Raw genomic sequence first — 27,878 nt, 5'->3', positions numbered from 1 at the left:
AGGGAAGTAGGGTGAAAGGTATATATATAGAGAGAGAAAGAGAGAGAGAGAGAGAGAGAGAGAGAGAGAGAGATATTATATAATATATAGAGAGAGAGAGAAGAGAGAAAGAGAGAGAGACTTTAGCATAGTTAAATGTTGGTAGAAGGCTCTGGCAGAGACGACATCGTTGAGATTCGGGTGAGGTTGCCAAGCACATGATTATTGAGGTATTAATCCTGGATGAGAAGAAAAATGAGAAAGAATTGGCCACACGTTTAAGTCTACAGATGGAAGGAAGGGAGTCTGAAGGCATTTAGGTCTGAACAATAGGAAAAAACAATCTGCTGGGGGATGGAGGGGGGACGGGAATCAGAGTGGGATGGGACCTGCCAGGTAAAGACTGGAGTGGGTCCTGAGGAGCTTCCTGGGGCCCAGACGGTGTGAGGCAGCACAAGGGCCCTGCGGGGGCACTGAGCATGCTTGAGTCCTGGTGTGGCCTAGACCCCAGCCTGGACGGTTGATTCCTCCCCCATCATGACCTTTTTGCTTCCGATCTTCTCCCAGGCCAGGAATCGTGAGCTGGAGCCAGGGTCCAAGTTGGATCTGATCCAAAGCCTGAGATCAAGCTGGGCCCGGAGCCTGGCCTGGAGCTGGAGCCCAAGCCACAGCTGGACTGCCCCTGCCATGCAGAAGGAGCGGGGCATTGCACCTTCTTGCCCAGGCATGCAGAGCCCCAGGCCCCTACCCCTGCTATCACTGCTGCTGCTCCTGGGCGCGGGGGTGCCGGGCGCCTGGGGCCAAGCTGGGAGCTTGGACCTGCAGATTGACGAGGAGCAGCCAGCGGGCACACTGATCGGGGACATCAGTGCAGGGCTTCCAGCGGGCACGGCAGCACCTCCCATGTACTTTATCTCCGCCCAGGAGGGCAGCGGTGTGGGCACAGACCTGGCCATTGACGAACACAGCGGGGTGGTCCGTACAGCCCGGATCTTGGACCGCGAGCGGCGGGATCGCTACCGCTTCACTGCAGTCACTCCTGATGGCGCCACCGTGGAAGTTACCGTGCGAGTGGCTGACATCAACGACCACGCTCCAGCCTTCCCACGGGCTCGAGCTGTCCTGCAGATACCCGAGCATACCGCTCTTGGCACCCGCTACCCACTGGAGCCTGCTCGCGACGCAGACGCTGGCCGCCTAGGAACCCAGGGCTATGCGCTGTCTGGTGATGGGGCTGGAGAGACCTTCCGGCTGGAGACACGTCCCGGTCCAGATGGGGCCCCAGTGCCTGAGCTCGTAGTTACCGGGGAGCTGGACCGAGAGAACCGCTCACACTACACGCTGCAACTGGAGGCCTACGACGGTGGTTCACCACCCCAGAGGGCCCAGGCCCTACTGGACGTGACGTTGCTGGACATCAATGACCATGCCCCAGCTTTCAATCAGAGCCGCTACCACGCTGTGGTGTCCGAGAGCCTGGCCCCCGGCAGTCCTGTCTTGCAGGTGTATGCCTCCGATGCCGATGCCGGTGCCAATGGGGCTGTAACTTACGAGATCAACCGGAGGCAGAGCGAGGGTGACGGGCCCTTCTCCATCGACGCACACACGGGGCTGCTGCGGCTGGAGCGGCCACTGGACTTCGAGCAACGGCGGGTCCATGAACTGGTGGTACAGGCACGGGATGGAGGGGCTCACCCTGAGCTGGGCTCGGCCTTTGTGACCGTGCACGTGCGAGATGCCAATGACAATCAGCCCTCTATGACTGTCATCTTCCTGAGTGCGGATGGCTCCCCCCGAGTGTCTGAGGCTGCCCCCCCCGGCCAGCTTGTTGCTCGAATCTCTGTGTCAGACCCAGATGATGGTGACTTTGCCCATGTCAATGTGTCCCTGGAGGGTGGAGAGGGCCACTTTGCGCTCAGCACCCAGGACAGCGTCATCTACCTGGTGTGCGTGGCTCGGCAGCTGGATCGAGAGGAAAGGGATGCCTATAACTTGCGAGTTACTGCCACAGACTCAGGCTCACCCCCACTGCGAGCCGAGGCTGCCTTTGTGCTGCATGTCACTGATGTCAACGACAACGCCCCTGCCTTTGACCGCCAGCTCTACCGGCCCGAGCCCCTGCCTGAGGTTGCGCTGCCTGGCAGCTTCGTGGTGCGAGTGATGGCCCGGGATCCTGACCAGGGCACCAACGGTCAGGTCACCTATAGCCTGGCCCCAGGTGCCCACACCCGCTGGTTCTCCATCGACCCCACTTCAGGCATCATCACCACAGCTGCTTCGCTGGACTATGAGTTGGAACCACAGCCGCAGCTAATTGTGGTGGCCACGGATGGGGGCTTGCCCCCTCTCATCTCCTCTGCCACAGTGAGTGTGGCCTTGCAGGATGTGAATGATAATGAGCCGCAGTTCCAGAGGACTTTCTACAACGCCTCCTTGCCTGAGGGCACCCAGCCCGGAACCTGCTTCCTGCAGGTGGGTAAGCCCCGCCCCCCCCACCCCCGGCCCCGCACACACAGGATGATTCTGTGGGCAGGAGTGGATCAGGAGGTCACAGGGGACCTCAGAGCAGGAACCAAGCCTTGCAGGTGCCATCTGTTGATGGTGACATATGCCAGAGGGTTCGGTCCTACTCGATGAGCTCCACAGTCTGTGCAGAGGGTGAGGATTAATGAGAAGATGAGAAAGCAGGGTACAATAGCTGAGCCAGGTAATCTTGGCAGTTGAGAGAATTAAGATTGGATATAGAGAAAATGTGTCTTGTGGTGGCAGGAAATGAGAGAGGACTCTTTAAAGTTTCAAAGTTGTTCTGCAGGGCAGAGACGGAGATTCTGCACACCCATGTGGCTCCTGTTCCCCAAGGGAGATGCCAGCATTTACAGAGCTCTCCAACCCTAGTCTAGTGCTGAGGTGTCCTGGAATACACCCCCATCCCTGCCCTTGGAACTGAGCCTTGATGGGACACTTGGGCTCAGGCACGAGGATGAGAGACAAGAAGTATCCAGTGAGATCCCAATGTCCAGAGCAGGAAGACCTCAGAGGAAAAGGCAGGAGCCCTGGACAGGCTGTGGGGGCCACACACTTCCCGCAAGTCAGGCTTGGAGGAGATGGGTGGAGCATGAAACTGGAGAGGCAGGCTGAGGCCAAACTGCAGAAGTCCTTGGACACCAAGCCATGAAGGGTTAGGGCTTTACTTGGAAGGCAAAAGAGGTCACTGAACTTCTTTGAGGCAGAAAAGGCATAATCAAATTTGGTTGTTTTTTTTTTTTTTCTTTATGTTTTGGGGGCAGTTTTAGATTCATAGCAATATTGAGTGGAGGGTACAGATTTCTCATATACCCCATGCCCCCACTCACAGCCTCACACATTATCAACATCCCATGCCAGGGTGGTACATTTGTTACAACAGATGAACCTACGTAGACACATCACTGTCACCCAAGTCCATAGTTTACATTAGGGTTCACTCTTGGTGTTGTACATTCTATGGGTTTGGACAAAAGTATAAAGTATATGTATAATTGACATATATAATGACATACACTATAGTATTATAGAGAGTAGTTTCAGTGCCCTAAAAATCCTCTGTTCTCTACCTATCCATCCCTCCCTCCTCACTACAGATTGTTTTTTTGTTTGTTTGTTTGTTTTTTGGCCGTGCCACACAGCATATGGGATCTTAGTTCCCGACCAGGGATCAGACCCGTGCTCCCTGCATGGAAGTGCACAGTCTTAACTACTGGGACCACCAGGGAAGTCCCATTTTTGTATTTTTTTTTTTTTTTGGAAGCTAACTTGCTTTAAGGGTGAAAGAGAGATTAGATCAATGGTAAGTGATACATTCAAAAATTAACTTACCCACTGTAAGCCTGGCACTCTGCTGGGCCCTGAGAACAAAGAAAGGAAACAGTCTTATTCCCAGGCCAGTTCCAGTCTAGGCAAGGAGACACACCAGTAACTAGTAATGCATCAGGCTGCATATGAGGTGCTATGGAAGCCTAGAGGCAGACCTTTGCAGAAGCAATGAGACTTTGCCAAGTGGATAACATGGGGTGTAGGGACAGGGACTCCAAGGCCACAGAAAGAGCTACAGAACATCATGATTTGTTCACGGAACTGCATTGTTCAAGTTGGCCTCGACTGTGCTGATGAGAAAGAGTTATGGGGAGGTGAGACAAGCGAGTAGACAGGGACCAGCTGACAAGCTTTGACTTTATTTTAGAAATCACAGGGAGCCATTGAGAGGCTCTAGGCAAATCTGATATGTCTTCTGCAAAGATTGCTTTGGCTGCCCCATGGAACATGGATGCAGGAGAGGAGACTGGAGGCAGGGTGGTCTCTTAGGAGATTCGTGCTTGAAGTCTTTATGTCTCAGAAGTCCAGCAGATCCCTGAGCATTTTCTAGGAGCTGCCTGTTGGCCTAGACTTTCACGCCAGTGCCTAGGCCTGGCTGACCTCCTGTCTGGCCAGACTCTGGGTACTTGCCTGCCTACTGCTGTCCAGCTCCCACCCACTCTCCCATGTGTTTACTCTCCCTCTTGGCCCAGGACCAATGGGCTGTGGCTTCCAAACGTCTTCCCTCCTCACTAGTGCCTGAAGCAAGAGGGCATCTCTCCAGGTGGTTTCCTGGAGTTTTTACTGGTAGTAATCGTAGGGAAGCAGGGGTAAAAATGACCGTTGGGTGTTCATAACTGTTACAAGAAGTCTTAATATTTGATTCATTCAGTATTCGTTTATCAGGTATCTGCCATGTGCCTGTCATTGTATTAGGGACACAGAACACAGTAATGACTGAGTAACCACTACCTAATTCATGGAGTTTATAGTCTAGAGGTGAGATTCATATGCAGAGAAACAGTTTTATTCCAATAATAAAAACTTCTATATGGGGATATTCATGAGGTACAGATAGGCACTTCGAACGTTTTCTCAAAAGAAAGGACCTTTGAGCTGAGACTTCAAAGATGAGCAGGAGCTGACGAGGGGACGAGATAAGGGAAGGGCTGAAGCAGAGGTGACACGCAGAGAGAAGTGGGAGAGCTTGACTTGTCTGACTCGCTCAAGGGCCTACAAGTGGCTCGGTATCTCTGGAATTTAAGGTGTGAGATGAGAGAGTGGGAGATGAGACTGCAGGAGGCCAGACAGTGAGGAGTCAAGCCAAGCCGAGGAGTTTGAGCGTTTTTCTTTCGTGGACACTGAAGATATCTGAGTAGAGGAATAATATGATATTTGTCTTCTCAAAAGGTGCTTTTATTAGTTAGTGTAGAGCGGTGGTTCACAACGGCTGGTGATTTTGCCCTCTGGAGGGGACATCTGGCAACGTTTAGAGACATTTTTGGTTGTCACAACTGGTGGGATCTATTGGTATCTAGTGGGTAGAGATGCTGTCAACATCCTATAATGCACATGACAGCACCACAACAAAGAGTTATCTGATCCAAAATGTCAGTCATGCCAAGGTTGAGAAGTCCTGGTATGGAGGACAGATCGGAGGGTCAGACGCCTATGAGAAGGGAGCTACAGTAGTCCAGGGGAGGGACGACTCAGGCCCAAGTCAGGACAGCGATAATGGTGATGGAGAGCAACAGACAAGTAGGAGGGATAATGAGGATTTACTTAGTCCCTGCTTGATTGATATGCCAAGAGAGGAAAAGGGAAGAACACATTTCTGGCTCGAGCAACTGCATGGATGGAGGAATCATTAGAGAGGGGCTGGGATTATCACGAGTTTAGTTTAGGACAGGTTGGATTTAAGGTGCCTGTGGGACGTCCAAGTGGAGATGTTGAGCAGGCATCTGGATGTACAAGTTTGGAGCACAGAGGAGTGGTCTGGGTCAAAGTACAGATGAGGGTCAAAGCCACAGCAGTGGAAGAGAAGGCCCTGAGCGTGTGCAGAATGAGAAGAGGCCAAGGAAAGATTCCAGAGAACAACGGTGTATGACAGACAGAGTAAGGAGAGGTGGAGGGAGGCTGGGAGTGGGGAAGCAGTGGGTGGAGAAGCAGGAGAGCACAGTGTCAAAGTGTCAAAGCAGGAGGGACACCTGGGAAGGAGGTCAGCATGGGGCAGATGAAGTAAGTTTGTGGTCTGCTAGGAATTTTAGAGAGTTCACAGATGAGGGTCTTTATTTTCTCCTTGCACTAGTGCATGTGATGAGAGCTAGGGGTGGGGTGGGATGGGGACAAGAGGAGAGAGAGATGAGGTTAGTTACAGCTTTCAGGCAGAGCTGGAAGTGGGAGCTGACCAAGGTTGGACTATGTAGCAAGGCTGAGAGCCTGCTGAAACTGGAGACTGCGTTTGCACTAGGACCTCTGAGCAGGGGCTGCACAGGCCAGAAAATTCACTTCTGCCTTGGTCATTTCCAGTCAATGGCCCCTGCGCCTTTTGGGGTCACTTCCTGACAACTTCTCTTGACCACTATTTATTGCTTTCTTCCTGCAGCGGGTCAGAGGGCAGAGGTCTTTAACAGCTTCTGGAGATGGTGCGGCAGCTGTGCTGCAGCCCGCCAGACTGATCCAGGGGGAAGTTTGTCTCTTGGGATATCCAGGCCCACAGCCATAGTAAAGAGTTGGGGCAGGAGCTGTTTCCAGGGTTCAGCATGGCAAGGTCTTAGTGTCTCTCAGGAGGGTAAACAATGGCACAAATCACTTCTGTCAAAGGCCCGGGCAACGATCAGAAGTCCTTGGCTAGGCTTCTCTCTGAGCAACATTTTCTGGCCAAGAAAGGGGAACTCTCCAGCTTCCTTTTGCAGCATATCATGACCCTGAGGCCCGTGTAGCCACAAAGAGTACTTTGTCACAAGCTACAGCAGTCTGCACCAGCTAACCCACTACTGAGGGCCTAATGTGCACCCAATTTATAAAACTTAGTTTGAAAGAAGCTTTTGTTGTAAGGCAGGGCAATCTGAATGTCTGCTTACTCAATGAACAAATATACATAGAGTACCTACTGTGTGCCTGGCCCTGTCCTAGGCTCAGAAGCTTTTGGAATGGTGTCTCCTGCTGATCTGGCTCTGAAATGTTCAGAGGCTCCTGACATTGGTGTCCAGTCATAAACTCTTCCTGAGCCAGTCTGGGAGATGCCTGAGAAGTCACCAGGAAAACCTTCCCCTATTTCTTAGTTTTGGGGAGCCCCTGGAACTCAATGACCTCAGTATTTTCCTATAGACCTGCAGTTCTCCCTTTCTCATTTCCAATGAGGTTGGCTTAAGAGATGAAGGGATGCTAAAGGTGCATGAGCCACATCCCATAAGTTCATAGTGCAGATCCTGATCACTCCAGTTACCAGATCTGGGTACCAATCAGATCCCACGTTATAACCAAACGCAATAAAGGGCAGGCCTATAACATCAGTCTCAATGACTCTATCGGTCAGCCAGTTCTCTGACTGGAGTGATGATGAGACTGGGCCATGGTTATTAACTCCCTGTGGCCCTTAGCACTTAGCCCTTAGCACTCTCCTTTTAAGTACACTTGGTCCTCATCATTTGCAGATTCTGTATTTGTGAATTCGCCAACTCTCTAAAATCTATTTGTAACCCTTGAATCAATACTCGTGGAGCTTTCACAGTCATTCCCAGACATGTGCAGAAGGATGGAAAATTCAAGTCTCTCAACAAGCACATTCCCGGCTGAGGTCGAACAAGGCAATGCTCTGCCTTCATGTTACAGCTCTTATATGGTAAACAAGGGTCCTTTTCGTGGTCTGTTTAATGCCACGTTTTTTGCATTTTTGTGCTTTTTGTTTGGTGATTTTGCTCTATAAAATTGTCCCCAACTGTAGTGCTGAAGGGTTGTCTGTTTTCCTAAACACAAGAAGGCTGTGCTGTGCCTTATGGAGAAAATACATGTGTTAGATAAGTTTCATTTAGTTATGAGTTGTGCCATTGGCCATGAATTCAGTGTTAATGAACCAACAATATATATTAAATAAGGTGCCTTTAAACAGAAACACACATAAAACAAAGTTCTATATTGACCAGTTGACAAAAATGTTGTGATCAGAGTCTCACAGGAACCTAACACAAGTGGTGAGGTCTGAGCTGGGTTTGGATTTTGGCCCGTGTCCTACTAGTCCCTTCTGTGTGTCCACCATCCCAAGACTCTGGGCACCAACTGGCCCAGGGCCTGCTCCTTCCAGTTGCCACTTAGTTACGGCTTTTCTGGCCAAAAAGATGGGGCATTACTCACCCCAGCCTCTCCCCAGGTGACAGCCACAGATGCAGACAGTGGCCCATTTGGCCTCCTCTCCTATTCCTTGGGTGCCGGACTTGGGGCCTCGGGGTCTCCCCCATTCCGCATCGATGCCCACAGTGGCGACGTGTGCACGACCCGGACCCTGGACCGCGATCAGGGGCCCTCAAGCTTCGACTTCACAGTGACAGCTGTGGATGGGGTGAGTGGACAGTCTGTGGGCAGACTGGGGTAGGGCATTCACCAGGGCCAATCAAGGGCCACCTGACTTAATGGCTGCATGTCTCACCAGGGAGGCCTCAAGTCTATGGTGTATGTGAAGGTGTTTGTGTCAGACGAGAATGACAACCCACCTCAGTTTTATCCACGGGAGTATGCTGCCAGTCTGAGCGCCCACAGTACACCAGGCACAGCTGTGCTGAGGGTGCGTGCCCATGACCCTGACCAGGGACCCCATGGGCGACTCTCCTACCACATCCTGGCTGGCAATAGCCCCCCACTGTTTGCCTTGGATGAGCACTCAGGTGAGGATCTTCACATTCCCAGGGCTTGCCTCCCCATCTGCCTAAATGAAATACTGCCTGCCCCCCCAACCCCCAACCTTTCCAGCTCTATTCTGTTTCCTTATACATCTCCTCTTCTCCCTCCTCCCAGGGCTGTTGACGGTAGCCTGGCCCTTGGCCAGACGGGCCAATTCCGTGGTGCAGCTGGAGATCGGGGCTCAGGATGGAGGTGGCCTGCAGGCAGAGCCCAGTGCCCGAGTCAACATCAGCATTGTGCCTGGAACTCCCATACCACCAGTATTTGAGCAACTACAGTATGTCTTTTCTGTGCCAGAGGATGTGGCACCAGGCACCAGTGTGGGTGTAGTCCAAGCACACAATCCATCAGGTATCACTTATCATTATATCCATTTGGTGCCATACCCAGACACCCCAACATAACCCTCGAGTATCACACCACTGATAGCCCCAATACAAAACACTCTGGTTCCAATCCCCGCCACCTCCGTGGGCATGGTACAGGCACTCTGCTTCATCCCCAGGTACATGAATATCACCCTGGTGCCACCCAGCTTCTCTGCCAACACCTGCCCCTCCCCCTAATACTTCGAAAGGCCCAGGTGTGGGCACTGCCTAGCCCTTTTGGGGATCAGAGTCTGGGCTCCAACTCAATAGGTGCCCCCCATCTCTTTTCTGACCCTTCTTTCCTCTTCCCTAGGTCGCCTGGGGCCTGTGACCCTCACCCTATCAGGTGGGGATCCCCGAGGACTCTTCTCCCTAGATGGGGCCACAGGGCTGCTACAAACGCTTCGAGCTCTGGACCGGGAGCTGCTGGGACCAGTGCTAGAGCTGGAGGTTCGGGCAGGCAGTGGAGTGCCCCCGGCTTTCGCCGTAGCTCGGGTGCGTGTGCTTCTGGATGATGTGAATGACAACTCCCCTGCCTTCCCTGCACCTGAAGACACCGTGTTGCTGCCGCCAAGCACTGCCCCAGGGACTCCCATCTATACACTGCGGGCTCTGGACCCCGACTCAGGCGTTAACAGTCGAGTCACCTTTACCCTGCTTGCTGGGGGTGGTGGGGCCTTCACTGTGGACCCCACCACAGGCCACATACTGCTTATGGGACCTCTGGGGCCTCCAGGGGGGCCAGCCCATGAACTGGAGCTGGAAGCCCGGGATGGTGGCTCCCCACCCCGCACCAGCCACTTTCGACTGCGGGTGGTGGTACAGGACTTGGGGACCCGTGGGCTGGCTCCCCACTTCGACAGCCCTACCTACCGTGTGGACCTGCCCTCAGGCACCACCCCTGGAACTCAAGTCCTGCAAGTGCAGGCTCGGGCACCAGATGGGGGCCCTGTCACCTACCGCCTTGCAGCAGATGGGCCAAGTAGCCCCTTTGGCCTGGAGCCACAGACTGGGTGGCTATGGGTGCGAGCAGCACTGGACCGTGAGGCCCAGGAGTTATACACACTGAAAGTAATGGCAGTGTCTGGGTCCAAAGCTGAGTTGGGGCAGCAGACAGCCACAGCCACCGTGAGGGTCAGCATCCTCAACCAGAATGACCACAGTCCCCGCTTGTCTGAGGAGCCCACCTTCCTGGCTGTAGCTGAGAACCAGCCCCCAGGGACCAGTGTGGGCCGGGTCTTTGCCACTGACCGAGACTCAGGACCCAACGGACGTCTGACCTACAGCCTGCGACAGCTGTCAGAAGACAGCAAGGCCTTCCGCATCCACCCCCAGACTGGTGAGCACTGGGACCCAAAATCTGAGACCCCATAGCCTCATCCTCTGACTGGGTGAGCACCCAGACACGCTCCCCAGAGCCTGGCCATGAGGACCAGGACTGAGCTAGAGTTTTACCCGGGCATTCCCTTCCACACTCCCCAAACCCCGGCCTCTCATGGACCTCAGGCTCTGCATCCCTAGCTACCCCATACATGATCTCTGTCTGTCCTGCACTCCCAGGAGAGGTTACCACACTCCAAACTCTGGACCGTGAGCGGCAGAGCAGCTACCAGCTCCTGGTGCAGGTGCAGGATGGGGGGAGCCCACCCCGCAGTGTCACAGGCACCATACACATTGCAGTGCTCGACCTCAATGACAACAGCCCCACCTTCCTGCAGGCTTCAGGGGCTGCTGGTGGGGGCCTCCCCGTACAGGTATGTGAAGCTGCAGTACTCTGCCCGGAAGAAATAAGAGGGTGTGTGGGTCTCCGCTTAGAACTGTAGGTGTAAGTAAGAGAGTCTGCGTCTTGGAACAGGTTTGAGAGCAAAAACGGGGCTCTGCCTGAACATAGGTGATGGGAACTCCATCCCGAGTTGTCTCAAGAACAGGAAGGAGACAACTGTAGATGAGTTGTGTTCCCACAGGTACCAGATGGTGTGCCTCCAGGAACACTGGTGACAACTCTGCAGGCCAGGGATCCAGATGAGGGGGAGAATGGAACAATCCTGTACATGCTAACTGGTACGGGGGCTGGAGAGAAGGGAGTTGGTGGGTGCTGGCAGGCCCTCATGACATGCCCAGCTCTGGAACCCAAGGCCTCGCCCTTCCTCTGCCTGTCCCCAGGTCCTGGCTCAGAGCTCTTCTCTCTGCACCCTCACTCAGGGGAGCTGCTCACTGCAGCACCCCTGACCCGAGCAGAGCGGCCTCACTATGTGCTGACGCTAAGTGCTCACGACCAAGGCAGCCCCCCTCGGAGCTCCAGCCTCCAGCTGCTGGTGCAGGTATGGCTGCCCCTCCTCCAATCTGTCCACGTCTCCTTGGTCACCAGTGTGGGCACCCTCTCCTCTAGTCAGGCCACTCTGACCGCCCTTCCTGCTGCTCAGCAGGCCAGCCCAGATTCCCTTTTACATGGGTCCGCCTGATTCCGTACTCCCTCCTGGGTCCACAACAGGTGCTTCCCTCAGCTCGCTCGGCTGCGCCTCCGCCGGAACCCTCAGACCCAGACCCGGCCGCACCTGTGCCTGTCGTGCTGACCGTGACAGCTGCCGAGGGCCTCCAGCCCGGCTCTCTGTTGGGCTCGGTGGCGCCGCCAGAGTCGGCGGGAGTGGGCGCACTCACCTACACACTGGTGGGCGGCGCGGACCCGGAGGGCACTTTCGCGCTGGACGCGGCCTCCGGGCGCTTGTACCTGGCGCGGCCCCTGGACTTCGAGGCGGGCCCGGCGTGGCGCGCGCTCACAGTGCGCGCCGAGGGGCCGGGAGGCGCGGGCGCGCGGCTGCTGCGAGTGCAGGTGCGCGTGCAGGACGAGAACGAGCATGCGCCGGCCTTCGCGCGTGACCCGCTGGCTCTGGCGCTGCCGGAGAACCCAGAGCCGGGGGCGGCGCTGTACACTTTCCGCGCGTCGGACGCCGACGGCCCGGGCCCCAACAGCGACGTGCGCTACCGTCTGCTGCGCCAGGAGCCGCCCGTGCCCGCGCTTCGCCTGGACTCACGCACCGGGGCGCTCAGCGCCCCGAGAGGCCTGGACCGGGAGACCACTCCCGCTCTGCTGCTGCTCGTGGAAGCCACCGACCGGCCTGCCAATGCCAGCCGCCGCCGCGCAGCACGCGTTTCCGCGCGCGTCTTTGTCACGGATGAGAATGACAACGCTCCGGTCTTTGCGTCGCCCTCACGTGTGCGCCTCTCTGAGGATCAGCCGCCGGGGCCCGCAGCGCTGCACGTGGTAGCCCGGGACCCGGACCTGGGCGAGGCTGCACGCGTGTCCTATCGCCTGGCAGCTGGCGGGGACGGCTACTTCCGGCTACACCCCAGTACCGGTGAGTTGGGCCGGGGGTGGGGGTGGGGACGAGGAGGGTGCTGATGTGGGGCGAGTGTTGAGGTTTCCTTCCAACCCGCCCTACCGCTCAACTAGGAGCGCTGTCCGTGGTGCGGTCCCTGGACCGTGAACAGCGAGCTGAGTTCGTGCTGACTGTGGTGGCCTCCGACCACGGCTCCCCGCCGCGCTCAGCCACGCAGCTCCTGACTGTCAGTGTCGCCGACGTCAACGACGAGGCACCCACTTTCCAACAGCGGGAGTACAGCGTCCTCTTGCGTGAGAACAGCCCGCCTGGCACATCTCTGCTCACTCTGCGGGCAACCGACCCAGACCTGGGTAAGGCCTGGGGGGATGGGTTGAAAGAGGGATGGACTGGGTCAAGAAAGGGTATATTCACCCTCTGATCTTCCCCCACGCTGCCCCTCCTCAGGGGCCAATGGGCAAGTGACTTATGGAGGCATCTCTGGCGAAAGCTTCTCCCTGGACCCAGACACTGGAGTTCTTACAACTCTTCGGGCCCTGGATCGGGAGGAGCAGGAGGAGATCAATCTGACAGGTGCGCGTTTGCAGGATCCCCAAAGCCTGAGGCGCTGTAAACAGCAGTGTTACATGGGCAGGACCCGCAAAGTACATTTTATAAGCTTACAGCACAGTTTCTATTATATATATATATATTTATTTTATTTTATTTTATTTCACTTATTTATTTTTGCGGTACGCGGGCCTCTCACTGTTGTGGCCTCTCCCGTTGCGGAGCACAGGCTCCGGACGGGCAGGCTCAGCGGCCGTGGCTCACGGGCCCAGCCGCTCCGCGGCATGTGGGATCTTCCCGGACCGGGGCACGAACCCGTGTCCCCTGCATCGGCAGGCGGACTCTCAACCACTGCGCCACCAGGGAAGCCCTCTAATATATTTTTAATCCTTTTGGGGAGTCAAGAGTTTGGCAGAGTGCAAGTTGAACTGACGTCTAGGCTGTCACCAGTGTGATCACACTAACTCTCGAATGCATAATGTCACAGCTGTGCCCTCTAGGGTTCCCTCAGATTACACTGCAGCCGTTTAACAGAGGAGCAAGTGGATATTGAGTACCAAAGCGATTCAGGAACTTGCTTAGGCTAACACAACTTGGAAATGGCAGAGCTGGGACTTGAACTCAGATCTTTTGTTGCCTCACTTAGTGCCTTTTCTGTCACACCACCACCTGTGTGACAGGTGTGCCTGTGTGCTTGTGGGGTGTGGAGAGAGGGACATAGTCTGATTTTTGTGTGCACCTGGTGAACACTATGTGGTGTGGATTCCTCCATGGGATGGGAGCAGGCTGGATCTCACTGATTTTGCTTCCCGATAGTGTATGCCCGGGATGGGGGCTCGCCTCCGCTGTTGACCCATGTCACGGTGCGAGTGGCTGTGGAGGATGAGAATGACCACGCCCCAACCTTTGGGAGTGCCCATCTCTCCCTGGAGGTGCCTGAGGGCCAGGACCCACAGACCCTTACCACGCTGCGGGCCTCTGACCCGGATGTGGGAGCCAACGGGCAGCTGCAGTACCGCATCCTGGGTGAGAACCTTCCCGCACCCACTTGCCCAGGTGTACTCCTTGTTGGCCTGTGTCAGGCCCAGCGTGCCCGGGTCTCCTTTTCCTTCTCTTTATGTTTCTGTGTCTCCAAGCATCTATTTCTGTGCCCCTCCAGTTCTTGATCTCCTCTTCGTCTCTTTTTATCTTTTTGTTTCTTTTCTTTCTTTTTCTTTCTTGATTGTCTCTCCCTGTAGAACAGTTGTTCTCAAACTTTTTCGTCTCAGGAACCCTTAACATTCTTAATTTTTGAGAACTGTAAAGAACTTTGGCTTATATGATATCAGCATTTATTGATATAATAAAATGTGAAATAATAATTTAATATATAAAATATATAGTAAACAAATTATATCAGTATTTACAATATTTGATATTAAAGATGAGAAAATTTTAAAATATCATTGCAAAACAAGCCAATGAAGTATATACCACTTGCCGTATTTCTGCGCAGGCCCAAAGAAATGTTAGGGTTTCAACTAGCAATTTGTTGGACAGTAATGAGGTTACAAAGATTGCAGCATGTATAACCGAACGCAAGCCAGCGAAAACGAGTGAATCTCTGAAAACAACACATAGCTATGCTCTAAACTTTCTACCTAGAATATTCTGGGAAACACAAGACTACACAAGCACACACATTCCATTAACCATCCAAGTCATGATGTCATCACATGTCACGTAGCATCCGGACCCCACTCTGCATTTGTGAGTTGATGAGAATGAAAAAGTCATATAATGTCTTAGTATTACTATGAAAATAGTTTTGATCTTATGTACTCCCCAAAGGGGTCTCAGGGGAATCCCTGGGGTCTGCAGACCACACTCCTAGAAAAGCTACTTTGCGGTATCTTCTTTACCTTCTGTGTTTCTCTTTGCTTCTCTGCCTTTATCCCACTTTCCCTCTTTTCTCTCTCCCTCTCTCTTTCTCTTTCTTTGCCAGGTTGCCTGTAAATCACCCCCGCTCCCATGGGCTGACACATGTATGTTTATGTGTGCATGCCCTTCTCTGCAGATGGGGACCCATCAGAAGCCTTTGTTCTGGACCTAGCTTCAGGGGAGTTTGGCACCATGAGGCCACTAGACCGGGAGGTGGAGCCGGCATTCCAGCTGCAGATAGAAGCCCGGGATGGAGGCCAGCCAGCTCTCAGTGCTACTCTGTTCGTGACAGTGACAGTGCTGGATGCTAATGACCATGCCCCCGCCTTCCCTGTGCCTGCCTACTCTGTGGAGGTGCCTGAGGATGCACCCGCAGGGACCCTGCTGCTGCAGCTACAGGCTCATGACCCTGATGCTGGGCCCAATGGCCGCGTGACCTACTACCTGGGTGCAGGTGCAGCAGGAGCCTTCCTGCTGGAGCCCAGCTCTGGGGAATTGCGCACAGCCGCAGCCCTGGACAGAGAGCAGTGTCCCAGTTATGCCTTTACCGTGAATGCAGTGGATGGTGCGGCTGCTGGACCCCTAAGCACCACGGTGCCTGTCACCATCATGGTGCGCGACGTCAATGACCACGCGCCCACCTTCCCCACCAGTCCCCTGAGGCTGCGCCTGCCCCGCCCAGGCCCTAGCCTCAGTACCCCAACCCTGGCTCTGGCCACTCTGCGAGCCGAAGACCGTGACGCTGGTGCCAATGCCTCTATCCTATACCGGCTGGCAGGCACACCACCTCCTGGCACCACTGTGGACTCTTACACTGGTGAAATCCGTGTGGCCCGCTCCCCTGTATCCCTGGGTCCCCAGGATCGTGTCCTCTTCATCGTGGCAACCGACCTTGGCCGTCCAGCTCGCTCTGCCACTGGTGTGGTCATTGTTGGGCTGCAGGGAGAGTCTGAGCGTGGACCCCGCTTTCCCCGGGCTAGTAGCGAAGCCATGCTCCGTGAGAATGCACCCCCAGGTGGGTGCCCAACCATGTCTCCCGGCTTTGTACCCCTGGATGGGTTGGGGTTACTAACTAAAAATAGTCCCCAGACTCCCTCAGTCTAGTGCTCACATTTCAACCAATATCATCCCCTCTGCAGGGACTCCCATTGTCTCCCCCAAGGCTATCCACACAGGGGGCTCAAGTGGACCCATCACATACAGCATTCTCAGTGGGAATGAGAAAGGGACCTTCTCCATCCAGCCTAGTACAGGTAAGGGGCGGGAGCAGGGGCCTCTGTGAGGGGACGGGCTCCTGGCGGGGCTCCTCTTTGGGCCCGAGGAGTCTCTGGTTGGGGAGATGCTGCCCTTGAGTAGCGGGCCTCAGACAGGAGGCTCTAGGGCAAGCAAGAGGTCTGTCAGTGATACATTCCACCTCCCTCCAGGAGCCGTCACGGTTCGCTCAGCAGAGGGGCTGGACTTTGAGGCAAACCCACGGCTGCGACTGGTGCTGCAGGCGGAGAGTGGAGGAGCCTTTGCCTTCTCCGTGCTGACCCTAACCCTGCAAGATGCCAATGACAATGCTCCCCGCTTCCTGCGGCCCCACTACGTGGCCTTCTTGCCTGAGTCCAGGCCCTTGGAGGGACCCCTGCTGCAGGTGTGGGGTGTGACGGGAAGATGGGGGGCAGGGCTGGGCGGACTTTGTCTGTGGCCAGCCCAGTGCCAGCAGACTCCTACTTTCACCAGGTCGAAGCAGATGACCTGGATCAAGGCCCCAGTGGACAGATCTCCTACAGTCTGGCCGCATCCCAGCCAGCCCGGGGATTGTTCCATGTAGACTCAGCCACAGGCACTATCACTACCACAGCTATCCTGGACCGTGAGATCTGGGCCGAAACACGGTGAGGCTTGGGTCTGTAGACCCTGAGACTCCATCCCAGGTCCATCCAGTTTTGAGCCCCGCATGGAATCCCCTTCAATCCCTAGGCCACGTCTTGAGTTCCCCACCCCCCAGCCTGTCCTGAGCCCTCCTATCCCTGCACAAGGTTCTCCCTTATCCCCAGGCCCCACCCCGATTGTGCTCTGTGTTCAGGCTGGTGCTGATGGCCACAGACAGAGGAAGCCCAGCCCTGGTGGGCTCAGCGACCCTGACGGTGATGGTCATCGACACCAATGACAATCGCCCCACCATCCCCCAGCCCTGGGAGCTCCGAGTGTCGGAAGGTGAGGACTGGGTAAAGTGAGAGGTACAGAGGGCGGTAGGGAAGCACTTTTCCCCACTCTGGGGCTCCAGGGGCCTCTGGGACCACGCCAAACGCACTTGTCCCATGTATTGCAGACGCACTATTGGGCTCAGAGATTGCACAGGTAACAGGGAATGATGTGGACTCAGGACCGGTACTGTGGTATGTGCTGAGCCCTTCTGGGCCCCAGGATCCCTTCAGTGTAGGCCGCTATGGTGGCCGCCTCTCCCTCACGGGCCCCTTGGATTTCGAGCAGCATGACCGCTACCACCTGCAGCTCCTGGCACATGACGGGCCTCACGAGGGCCGTGCCAACCTCACGGTGCTCGTGGAAGATGTCAATGACAATGCACCCGCCTTCTCACAGACCCTCTACCAGGTACTGACGCCCCCACCTCTGGGCCCAGGGTTCACAACGGCGGGGAGTGACAAGGCTAGAAGGATCTGAGGTGGGCTGGATGTCACAACTGACGTGGGGACGGATCTTTGGGGATATAAGACCAGCCTTATAAGTCCTGGGAACTGTGTCCAGGTTCTTCATCCGGTGCCCACAAATGGGGGAAGGTGCACGATCCAAATTCTAAGGGGTGGATGGGCTCCAAGCGGGGACGGATGCCAAGCAGAGCTCATGAGACCAAGCTCCAGAACACAGGCTGAGTGGGCAGCTGGGACGCTTGGCCTTAAACCCTTGTCCTCACACCTCAGGTGATGCTGCTTGAGCACACCCCCCCAGGCAGTGCCATTCTCTCCGTCTCTGCCACTGACCGGGATTCAGGTGCCAATGGTCACGTCTCCTACCACCTGGCTTCCCCTGCTGAGGGCTTCAGTGTTGACCCCAACAATGGTGCGTCCTTCCTGGGATCTACCCCTTATCCTTGACTGTGCTGGGCCATGTTTTGACCTCATTCCTGAAATTTCTTGCCTGAACTCTTAACTCCTAGATCTCTGACCCAGGGAGGACATTTTCTGCCCTTTGTCTCTATTTTAAGCACTGTCCTGACTGCATGCCTAGAAGCCATTCTCTGTGTCCTGGAGGCCCCTCTGTAATCTCCTAGCACACAGGCCACTCCCTGGAGTCTGACTTCAGAGGCCATTTCCCAGTCCTCGAAGGGTCACTCTGCTCACCCACAGCCTCTGCTGATGGCATATTTCTCTTCATTCCCTTCTCATCTCAGGGACCTTGTTCACAACAGTGGGGACAATGGCCTTGGGCCATGAAGGGCCAGGAGTGGTGGACGTGGTGCTGGAAGCACGAGATCATGGGACGCCGGCTCGGGCAGCACGCACCACAGTGCACGTGCAGCTGCAGGACCAGAACGACCACACCCCGAGCTTCACATTGTCACACTACCGTGTGGCAGTAACTGAGGATCTGCCCCCTGGTTCCACCCTGCTCACCCTGGAGGCCACAGATGCCGACGGAAGCCGCACCCACGCCACCGTGGACTACAGCATTGTCAGTGGCAACCGGGGCCGAGTCTTCCAGCTGGAACCCCGGCTGGCTGAGACTGGGGAGGGTGATGGACTAGGCCCCCGGGCCCTGGGCTGCCTGGTGTTGCTTGAGCCTCTAGACTTCGAAAGCCTAACCCAGTACAATCTAACTGTGGCTGCAGCTGACCGGGGGCAGCCACCTCGAAGCTCGGCTGTGCCGGTCACTGTCACTGTGCTGGATGTCAATGATAACCCACCTGTCTTCACCCGAGCATCCTACCGTGTGGCAGTACCCGAGGACACACCTGTTGGAGCCGAGCTGCTGCACGTGGAGGCCTCCGACGCTGACCCAGGCCCGCATGGCCTTGTGCGTTTCACCCTCAGCTCAGGCGACCCTTTTGGGCTCTTTCAGCTGGATGAGAGCTCGGGTGACTTGCGACTGGCGCACCCCTTGGACTGTGAGACCCAGGCTCGACATCAGCTTGTCGTGCGGGCTGCCGACCCTGCCGGGGCACACTTTGCTCTGGCACCAGTGACCATCGAGGTCCAGGATGTGAATGACCACAGGCCAGCCTTCCCTCTGAGCTTGCTCAGCACCAGCCTGGCAGAGAACCAACCTCCAGGCACTCTCGTGACTACTCTGCATGCGACTGATGGCGATGCTGGGGCTTTCGGAAGGCTCCGCTACCACCTGCTGGAGGCTGGGCCAGGGCCTGAGGGCCGTGAGGCATTTGCGCTGAACAGCTCAACAGGGGAGTTGCGGGCACGAGTGGCCTTTGACTATGAGCACACAGGAAGCTTCCAGTTGCTGGTGGGTGCTACCGATGCTGGGAATTTGTCAGCCTCAGTCACTGTGTCAGTGCTGGTGACTGGTGAGGATGAATATGACCCAGTATTCTTGGCTCCAGCTTTCCACTTCCAAGTGCCGGAAGGTGCCCGGCGTGGCCACAGCCTGGGTCACGTGCAGGCCACAGACGAGGATGGAGGTGCTGATGGCCTGGTGCTCTATTCCCTTGCCACCTCTTCCCCCTATTTTGGTATCAACCAGACTACAGGTGCCCTGTACCTGCGGGTGGACAGCCGGGCACCAGGCAGCGGAACAGGCACCTCTGGGGGTGGGGGCCGGACCCGACGTGAGGCACCACGGGAGCTGAGGCTGGAGGTGGTAGCACGGGGGCCTCTGCCTGGTTCCCGGAGTGCCACAGTGCCCGTAACTGTGGACATCACCCACACTGCGCTGGGCCTGGCACCTGACCTCAACCTGCTATTGGTGGGGGCTGTGGCGGCCTCCCTGGGAGTCGTGGTGGTGCTCGCATTGGCAGCCCTGGTCCTAGGGCTGGTGCGGGCCCGGAGCCGCAAGGCTGAGGCGGCACCTGGCCCGATGTCACAGGCAGCACCCCTGGCCAGTGGCTCTCTACAGAAGCTGGGCCGAGAGCCACCCAGCCCACCGCCTTCAGAGCACCTGTATCACCAGACTCTCCCCAGCTATGGTGGGCCAGGAGCTGGAGGACCCTACCCCCGCGGTGGCTCCCTGGACCCTTCACACTCAAGTGGCCGAGGCTCAGCGGAGGCCGCAGAGGATGACGAGATCCGCATGATCAACGAGTTCCCCCGTGTGGCCAGTGTGGCTTCCTCTCTGGCTGCCCGTGGCCCTGACTCCGGCATCCAGCAGGATGCAGATGGACTGAGTGACACATCCTGCGAGCCACCTGCCCCCGACACCTGGTATAAGGGCCGCAAGGCAGGGCTGCTGCTGCCGGGTGCAGGGGCCACTCTGTACCGAGAGGAGGGCCCCCCAGCCGCTGCCACAGCCTTCTTGGGGGGCTGTGGCCTAAGCCCTGCACCCACTGGGGACTATGGCTTTCCAGCAGATGGCAAGCCGTGTGTGGCAGGAGCACTGACGGCCATTGTGGCTGGGGAGGAGGAGCTCCGTGGCAGCTATAACTGGGACTACCTGCTGAGCTGGTGCCCTCAGTTCCAGCCGCTGGCCAGCGTCTTCACAGAGATCGCCCGGCTCAAGGATGAGGCTCGGCCGTGTCCCCCGGCTCCCCGTATTGACCCACCACCCCTCATCACTGCCGTGGCCCACCCAGGAGCCAAGTCTGTGCCCCCCAAGCCAGCCAGCACGGCTACAACCCGGGCCATCTTCCCACCAGCCTCTCACCGCTCCCCCATCAGCCATGAAGGTTCCCTGTCCTCAGCTGCCATGTCCCCCAGCTTCTCACCCTCACTGTCTCCTCTGGCTGCTCGCTCACCTGTTGTCTCACCATTTGGGGTGGCCCAGGGCCCCTCAGCCTCAGCACTGAGCGCAGAGTCCGGCCTGGAGCCACCCGATGACACGGAGCTGCATATCTAGCTGTGGCCCAGGCTGGGCCCCGACCTGGGATGCGCACAGTGTCCCCAATGCAGGCCCCATCTGAGCCTGCCCTGGGCAGCCTCGGACCATGATTGGCCGCGGGGGAGGCCAGATCCCCACCCCAGAGTCCTCCAGTGGGGACAGGTCTCACGTCTCACCCCGGCCCTGTCAGAGCACCAGCACCACGAGGCCCTGTTGGGCACTGACCTGTGGCCGGGTCCAGTGTGGAGAGAAAGATGATGAAGGAGGCAGCCACCCTGGGTCCTCCTCAGTGAGGGCTTCTCGCCCTGTGCCAGCACCCTGAGATGGAGCTGAGACTTTATTTATTGGGGGGTAGGGGGAATGGGGGCAGTCCCTCTAACTTGTTTGGGCCCAGCTCCTTTGGGTTCCACTGACACCCCTGCCCCTGCCCAGAATCAAGTGCCAATTCTCACTCTGGAGCCTTAATAAACTGCAGTTTGTACCCAGTGTCCGGCTCTGTTCTGTGGGGGCCGTAGGGGTGGGGGGATGATGGGAAGCCACCTGGCACACTGTGGACACCTCAGGAGTCACAGAAGCTGGTGGACACAGGGGCATCTAGGGTGGGAGCGAGTGGGGATGGCACTGGGAGCCCGAGCCCAACCTGAGGCTATGACATCTCTGCAGTTGACCTTTCCCTCTAACGTGGGCAGGAGGCCAGAAGACAGCAGACAGCAGGGGCTTGCTTGTGGCAGTGACCTAGAGAGGGGTTGGCTGGCTGGGGAGAGATCTTGGAGATGACCAGCTCTAGGCCTGAGGGTCTTCAGGGAGGTGGGGGTGGGTACAAGAGCAGCCACGTGGTGTATTTGTTTTCCGTGGGGCCCCTATATACTCGCGTGTAATAAGAGCACACATTTGTTGAGCCTTTGCCATGTGAGGCTCTCTGCTGAGGGGTCCACCTGCTTTATCTCTGTAAATTTTCACTGCAACCCTCTGAGGCAGAGCACTTTTAACACAATAGTCTCCATATTCTACATGAAGAAACCTAGGCTCCGTACAGCTAGTAAGAACCTGGGTCTGTGGGCCTCCAAAGCGCCTTTCTGAAGCACCCCCTACACTGTGGTGAGTCCTGGATTGTGGCAGCAGGTGGGGAGCCCTGAGCTTACCCAGTGTTTGACAGTCCACAGAGGGAGAATCCGAGGAGCAGCCCCTCCCCTTCTTCAGCATTCAGGACCACCCATTCAAGGGAGGAGCCAGCATCGTCACTAGTTTCTAGGCAGAGACGGGAGGTGGTGGTGCTCTATAGGGCTCATGTGATCTGTCACATGACAGCGGATCTGCAGAAAGGCAGAATGGGCCCCCGAGCCTGGTAAGAAATCAGGGGGGCCCTGGGAGAAGGGAATCATGTTGGAGGGAGTATATGTTGGAGGGTGGGAACATAATGACAGTCCAGCTCCTGCTGAAACCCATGTGCTGCCCCTGCAGCCTCCTAGGCCTCCTTGCCCTCTTTGTCGCCGGCAAATGCAGTTACAGCCCGGAGCCTGACCAGCAGTGGACGTGAGTTGACTTAGCACTGACAACCCCTACCCCATGGCCTCTCCTGTACCCGTTTTCCTGGTTCTAGCCTCCCTCACCCCCCTTACCAGCTCCTGGTACCCACTCCATAGCCTTATTCCCAGGTTCCCAGATTCAGTCCCCGATAATCCACCTCCTGTGATCCATATCTGCTTCTGGAATCCTCCCCAAGTTCTAGGTTCTAATGGTGAACCTTCCCATCCCTACTCTAATGAAGGCCATGTGCCTGACCCCTGACCCTACAGGCTGCCACCAGGCTGGGTGTCTCTGGGCCGTGCGGACCCTGAGGAAGAGCTGAGTCTCACGTTTGCCCTGAGACAGCAGAACCTGGAGAGACTGTCCGAGCTGGTGCAGGCTGTGTCGGATCCCGGCTCTTCTCGCTATGGTGCCTGATGGGACTGGGGGCGGGATGTGGGATGCAGTAAAGGGACACAGGACTGGGCTGTGTGTGGGACGGTGCAGGTCATGTCAGGGATGTGCTCTTGGGGCCTGTCGAGGGGGTGGTGTAGGACAGATGAATGGCAGTGACCCTCATTAAAGAGTTTCTGAATAAAAAGGTGAATTGGAACTAGAGTGTCCAAAACTAATTCACATTCTTTCCTCCAAAACTTTCCACCTATGTTCATCAGGCTCAAAAACTGAAAGTGGGTATGGTTAAGAGCACGGGCTTGGTGATCAGATCTGGATTCAAATTCTGACTCTACTATTTACCAACTACCGGACAAATGGGGAAGTAGCATCCAGTACATATAGTGCTCATTACCTCAAATTTCACCTCCCCCCACCAAATTCACTCTCATGTACTCCTCCATTCGACCCTAAGGCTGCCGGTTCTAGCTCTGAAATACTCCACTGTCTCACCATTCCTTGTTGCCACCAACTCAGCTGATTACTCTTTCACCTGGACTGCTGCCAGCCCCCTCGCTGGTCTACAGTCTCTTCCCCTCCACTCTTCTCCCCACTTTACCCCCCACTATGCTCCAGAAGGTCCATGGTTTGCTCCAGTGGTCAAGCTGGACTGTGGGCTTCCCCTGCTGGAAGCCCTTCGTGGTGCGGGGGGCAGTCTGAGGTTCACCCGGGAGGTGTATGCATGATCCACACAGGAGAGCAGCGACTTGCCATCATGTTAAGCTCCAGTGTCTCCTGGTTAAAGTTCAAAAAGGGCAACTTAGAAAAGCAAGGAATGAGGGCGAGAGCCTCTACTGAATCCCTGCAGGAAAGTACCTGACCCTAGAGGATGTGGCTGAACTGGTCCGGCCATCACCACTGACCCTCCACACAGTCCAAAAATGGCTTTTGGCTGCTGGAGCCCGGAACTGCCACTCAGTGACCACACAGGACTTTCTGACTTGCTGGCTGAGTGTCCGGTAAGAGGGAATAATTGCCTCATGGAGGGCACCAACCATCCCATCAGGAAGACTCGTCACCGCAGTGGAAGGGAGCTGAGAGCTTGCCAGGGCCTGTGGGTGAAAACACTAGGGGAGATAACGACTAACTGCCCCGTGATGCCCAGGCAGCCTCCTCAGCTCTGTTCCATGCTTTCTGACCTCTGTTCTCTGATCTCTGACTTCAGACAAGCAGAGCTGCTGCTCTCTGGGGCTGAGTTTCATCACTATATGGGGGGACCTGCAGAGACCCATGTTGTAAGGTCCCCACGTCCCTACCGGCTCCCGAAGGCCTTGGCCTCCCACGTGGACTTTGGTAACACCCAGTGGGCTTGGTGGCGGGGGGGGGGGTCAGTGATAAAATGGGGGGTTGGAGGCTAAAGGATCTCTTCCTCAAGGCTGACTCCTCCCCACAGTGGGGGGGCTGCACCGCTTTCCCCCCACATCAACCCTGAGGCAACGCCCCGAGCCACAGGGGCCAGGGACTGTTGGCCTACACCTGGGGGTGACCCCATCTGTGATCCGTGAGCGGTACAACTTGACGGCACAAGACGTGGGCTCTGGCACGACCAACAACAGTCAAGCCTGTGCCCAGGTGAGCCACGCGGAGAGCCTCAGGGTCCTTACCACCTCCCCGAGGTGCCTGGCCAGCCTGGGGCTGACTCTCTGACTCTAACCCCTGGGCTCTCACCCCCAGTCCTGTGATCTGGGACAGTATCCCCTGACCTGACCCTCGGGGCTGTGTCCTCTGACCCATGATATCTGCTCTGATTCCCTCCATAGTTCCTGGAGCAGTATTTCCATGAGTCAGACCTGGCTGAGTTCATGCGCCTCTTTGGTGGGAACTTTGCACACCAGGCATCAGTAGCCCGTGTGGTCGGACAGCAGGGCCGGGGCCAGGCCGGAATCGAGGCCAGCCTAGACGTAGAGTACCTGATGAGTGCTGGCGCCAACATCTCCACCTGGGTCTACAGTAGCCCTGGTACTGCCAAGGGGACTGGCTGGTGGGGATAGAGGTGGGGGTGAGTGGTGGTCTTTGCTTCCCCAAGGGAATCCCGTGAGCTCCAGGGAGATCCTGACAACCTCCCAAATGACTGCCTTTGTGCCCTCTTCTCCAAAAAAAATTCAGGCCGGCATGAGTCACAGGAGCCCTTCCTGCAGTGGCTCCTGCTGCTCAGTAATGAGTCAGCCCTGCCACACGTGCACACCGTGAGCTACGGAGATGATGAGGACTCCCTCAGCAGCGCCTACATCCAGCGGGTCAACACCGAGCTCATGAAGGCTGCTGCTCGGGGTCTTACTCTGCTCTTTGCCTCAGGTGACCTCCTACTCTAAACTTAGACTCCCACACCCACCCAGCCTCAGAACTTTGACCCCGCAGTGACTCCTGGACCTGATCTCTCTCTCATAATCTGAACTCAACAGGGACCACTGACCTGACCTCAACTCTGACCTCTTGCAGTAATGACTAACACTTGAATTTCCTCTCCGACATCTGAACCCACATTCCAAACTCTGACCAATTAAACTGAGTGGCAAACTTGGTCTCTCTCCCAGGTGACAGTGGGGCTGGGTGTTGGTCTGTCTCGGGAAGACACCGGTTCCGTCCCAGCTTCCCTGCCTCCAGGTAAGCACCCCAGCCCACCACTTACCAGTGGCCACCAATTCATCTATGTCCTCATGATCTGGAACCTTTGTCTTGATCACACCAGGTGCTCCTGTGGCCCAACCCTCAACTTTACCTGCACCCCCCTCTTCTTCCTGTAGGTCGCAGGCCCCGAGTCTCCTGAGTAGGACATAGCTCCCAGTGTTCCACTTCCTCAGTCTCCAGGCATTTTAGGGGGAGATTTGGTGGGCGTTCCGTAGGAAAAAGTGTGCAGTCACCTCAGGCCATGCTTTGAGGACCCAAGATCTCTCAGTCATCCCCATGTACATACTTCACCAGAGTGCTTCCCCAGTCCCTCCAGCAAGACCCAGACCCATACTCACCCATCCCCATGCATTTTGGAGGTGCCCTTTGGACCCTGCAATCTGAATGCTGTCTTCTGTCCTCAGCCCCTATGTCACCACGGTGGGAGGCACATCCTTCCGGAATCCTTTCCGAGTCACAGATGAGGTTGTTGACTATATCAGTGGTGGCGGCTTCAGCAATGTGTTCCCACGGCCTTCATACCAGGTATGTGTGTGTTTGTGTGGATGGAGGGGGGACGGGTGGGATCCTCAGTTCGGCAGATGGTACTCACTCAAGAACGCCTTTTAGGAGGAAGCTGTAGCCCAGTACCTGAGCTCCAGTCCCCACTTGCCACCATCCAGTTACTTCAATGCCAGCGGCCGTGCCTACCCAGACGTGGCTGCACTCTCTGATGGCTACTGGGTGGTCAGCAACCATGTGCCCATTCCATGGGTGTCTGGCACCTCGGTGAGAATTAGCCTGGCTCCAAACCCCCACCCAGGGACTACCCTCACCCTCCACCCCCAAGACCTTACACCCAGAACCCCTGATTCCTCAGAGACCTCTGATCCATCCCTCCCAAAAAGTCCAATCACTCTGAACCCCTAACCTCTACTTGTACCCTCACCCTTGCAGGCCTCTACTCCAGTGTTTGGGGGACTCCTATCCCTGATAAATGAACACAGAATCCTCAGAGGCCTCCCCCCTCTTGGTTTTCTCAACCCCCGGCTCTACCAGCAGCATGGGGAAGGACTCTTTGATGTGAGTTTGGAAGACAGGGGTGTGGCCACTTACGTAAGAGTATGTCGAGTGCTAAGATGAACTTGAGGACAATTCTGATGGGGTGGGATAGCCTCTGGAATGTGAATACAAGGTGAGGTGCTGCAGTCTCCTAGTATCAGCAAGCCGGGATCTGATGCCCACCTTCTCCCTAGGTAACACGTGGCTGCCATGAGTCCTGTCTGAATGAAGAGGTGGAGGGTCAAGGTTTCTGCTCTGGCCCTGGCTGGGATCCTGTGACAGGCTGGGGAACACCCAACTTCCCAGCTCTGCTGAAGACACTAATTAACCCTTGATCCTTTCTTGCTAGAAGAGTGGGCCTGTCCACTGCCCCACAGCCGGTGGCTCGGTCCCTGGTTCTGCACTGTTGGGAGCCCTGCTAAACCCTCAACTGTTGACTGCCGCAGCTTATCTCCCTAACCCAGAAATGCTGTGAGCTTGACTTGACTCCCAACGCTACCTGCTCCCTTATACTCAGGTACCCCTGCCCCTGGCCCAGGTTCCTCTACAGATGCTATAACCTGCACTGTTTGGGAGCGTCCTCCGCACACCGCCCCCTCTTCCATTTCTTCTTTTATTTTTTTTTCAACTTTTTTTTTCAGTTGTTTACACTGTCTGTGTAGTACACTATTTCACTTCATCTTCACTCCTCAGTTCATTGCCATGAGACCTCTGCTCTTATTTTTCACTCTTTCCTCCCCTGAGAAACACTGAGAAATGAATGCCTCCCTGCTGCTTCATCCAGTGGACACTTCCCAATCTTTGCTTTGTGGGCTGTCACGGTAGTCTACTGCCTCTCCTTCCTTAGCGCCCAGGGCTTAACTTCTCCTCTGACCACTCCCTATTCCTCCTTCATTCCTTCTTCCCTCTCTCTCTTTCTCCGCTTCCTCATCGAATGTTGTTGTATCTCATTGCTCCATCCATAGTCTTTTGCTCTTCTCACTCTACTCATTGACCCTGGAACAAATCAATCACCGGCATCCACAGCCATCACCATCTCACTATATCAGAGTTTTTATCCAACAGTGATCGATACCTCAAAAGTAATATGTGTGATACTCAATATTTCATCTCCCTTCTTCCCAATCCCAAACTGTTCTCTTCTGTTTCTTCTTTGTAAATGACACTATGCTTCTTCCAACCAAGCCAGAAACCTAAAGTGTCATCCTAGACTCCCTTTTCCTCACTCCTCCCATCATCATCTTCAATCAACAAGTCCTGCTGACTTTACCTCTTAAATATATCTTTACCAATCCACAAGTCCTGCCATTTGTGTTTCCTAAGTATATCTAGAACTCATCGAATTCTCTCCATCTCTACTGCTACGACATTAGCCCTG

The 27,878-nt window shown here is 55.9% G+C and overlaps 2 protein-coding genes across 2 annotated transcripts; both read left to right on the top strand.

Moving 5' to 3' along the window:
* The first annotated feature begins 666 nt into the window (after positions 1-666).
* On the top strand, positions 667-21,353 carry DCHS1 (dachsous cadherin-related 1). Its single transcript, XM_065882860.1, has 20 exons — positions 667-2,451; positions 8,180-8,368; positions 8,459-8,690; positions 8,821-9,057; positions 9,388-10,413; positions 10,635-10,828; positions 11,039-11,135; positions 11,238-11,395; positions 11,566-12,430; positions 12,526-12,765; positions 12,860-12,985; positions 13,778-13,987; positions 15,018-15,896; positions 16,021-16,134; positions 16,306-16,517; positions 16,607-16,761; positions 16,953-17,083; positions 17,199-17,482; positions 17,809-17,947; positions 18,279-21,353. The coding sequence occupies exons 1-20, from the start codon at positions 667-669 to the stop codon at positions 20,888-20,890; spliced, it is 9,885 nt and encodes a 3,294-aa protein (XP_065738932.1). The 3' UTR covers positions 20,891-21,353.
* Positions 21,354-22,173: 820 nt separating this feature from the next.
* Positions 22,174-27,230, top strand: TPP1 (tripeptidyl peptidase 1). The gene is made up of 13 exons (XM_065881597.1): positions 22,174-22,217; positions 22,334-22,405; positions 22,669-22,808; positions 23,640-23,790; positions 23,997-24,124; positions 24,225-24,403; positions 24,592-24,790; positions 24,938-25,126; positions 25,366-25,435; positions 25,864-25,984; positions 26,069-26,227; positions 26,396-26,521; positions 26,695-27,230. The coding sequence occupies exons 1-13, from the start codon at positions 22,174-22,176 to the stop codon at positions 26,833-26,835; spliced, it is 1,719 nt and encodes a 572-aa protein (XP_065737669.1). The 3' UTR covers positions 26,836-27,230.
* Positions 27,231-27,878: the final 648 nt, after the last annotated feature.

This window comes from Phocoena phocoena, chromosome 8 (assembly GCF_963924675.1).
Source record: "Phocoena phocoena chromosome 8, mPhoPho1.1, whole genome shotgun sequence".
NCBI lineage: Eukaryota > Metazoa > Chordata > Mammalia > Artiodactyla > Phocoenidae > Phocoena > Phocoena phocoena.
The sequence above is the reverse complement of the archived record's forward strand: the minus strand, read 5'-3'. Positions and strand labels throughout refer to the sequence as shown.

Bases quoted from the DNA above. Each gene is read 5' to 3' on its own strand.
- TPP1 (XM_065881597.1), top strand. From the start codon at position 22,174: ATGACAGCGGATCTGCAGAAAGGCAGAATGGGCCCCCGAGCCTG. The intron at 23,791-23,996 runs GTAAGAGGGAAT...CTCTGACTTCAG, and splicing joins ACTTGCTGGCTGAGTGTCCG to ACAAGCAGAGCTGCTGCTCT. The intron at 24,125-24,224 runs GTAACACCCAGT...TCCTCCCCACAG, and splicing joins GGCCTCCCACGTGGACTTTG to TGGGGGGGCTGCACCGCTTT.
- DCHS1 (XM_065882860.1), top strand. From the start codon at position 667: ATGCAGAAGGAGCGGGGCATTGCACCTTCTTGCCCAGGCATGCAGAGC. The intron at 16,518-16,606 runs GTGTGGGGTGTG...TACTTTCACCAG, and splicing joins TGGAGGGACCCCTGCTGCAG to GTCGAAGCAGATGACCTGGA. The intron at 16,762-16,952 runs GTGAGGCTTGGG...CTCTGTGTTCAG, and splicing joins GAGATCTGGGCCGAAACACG to GCTGGTGCTGATGGCCACAG.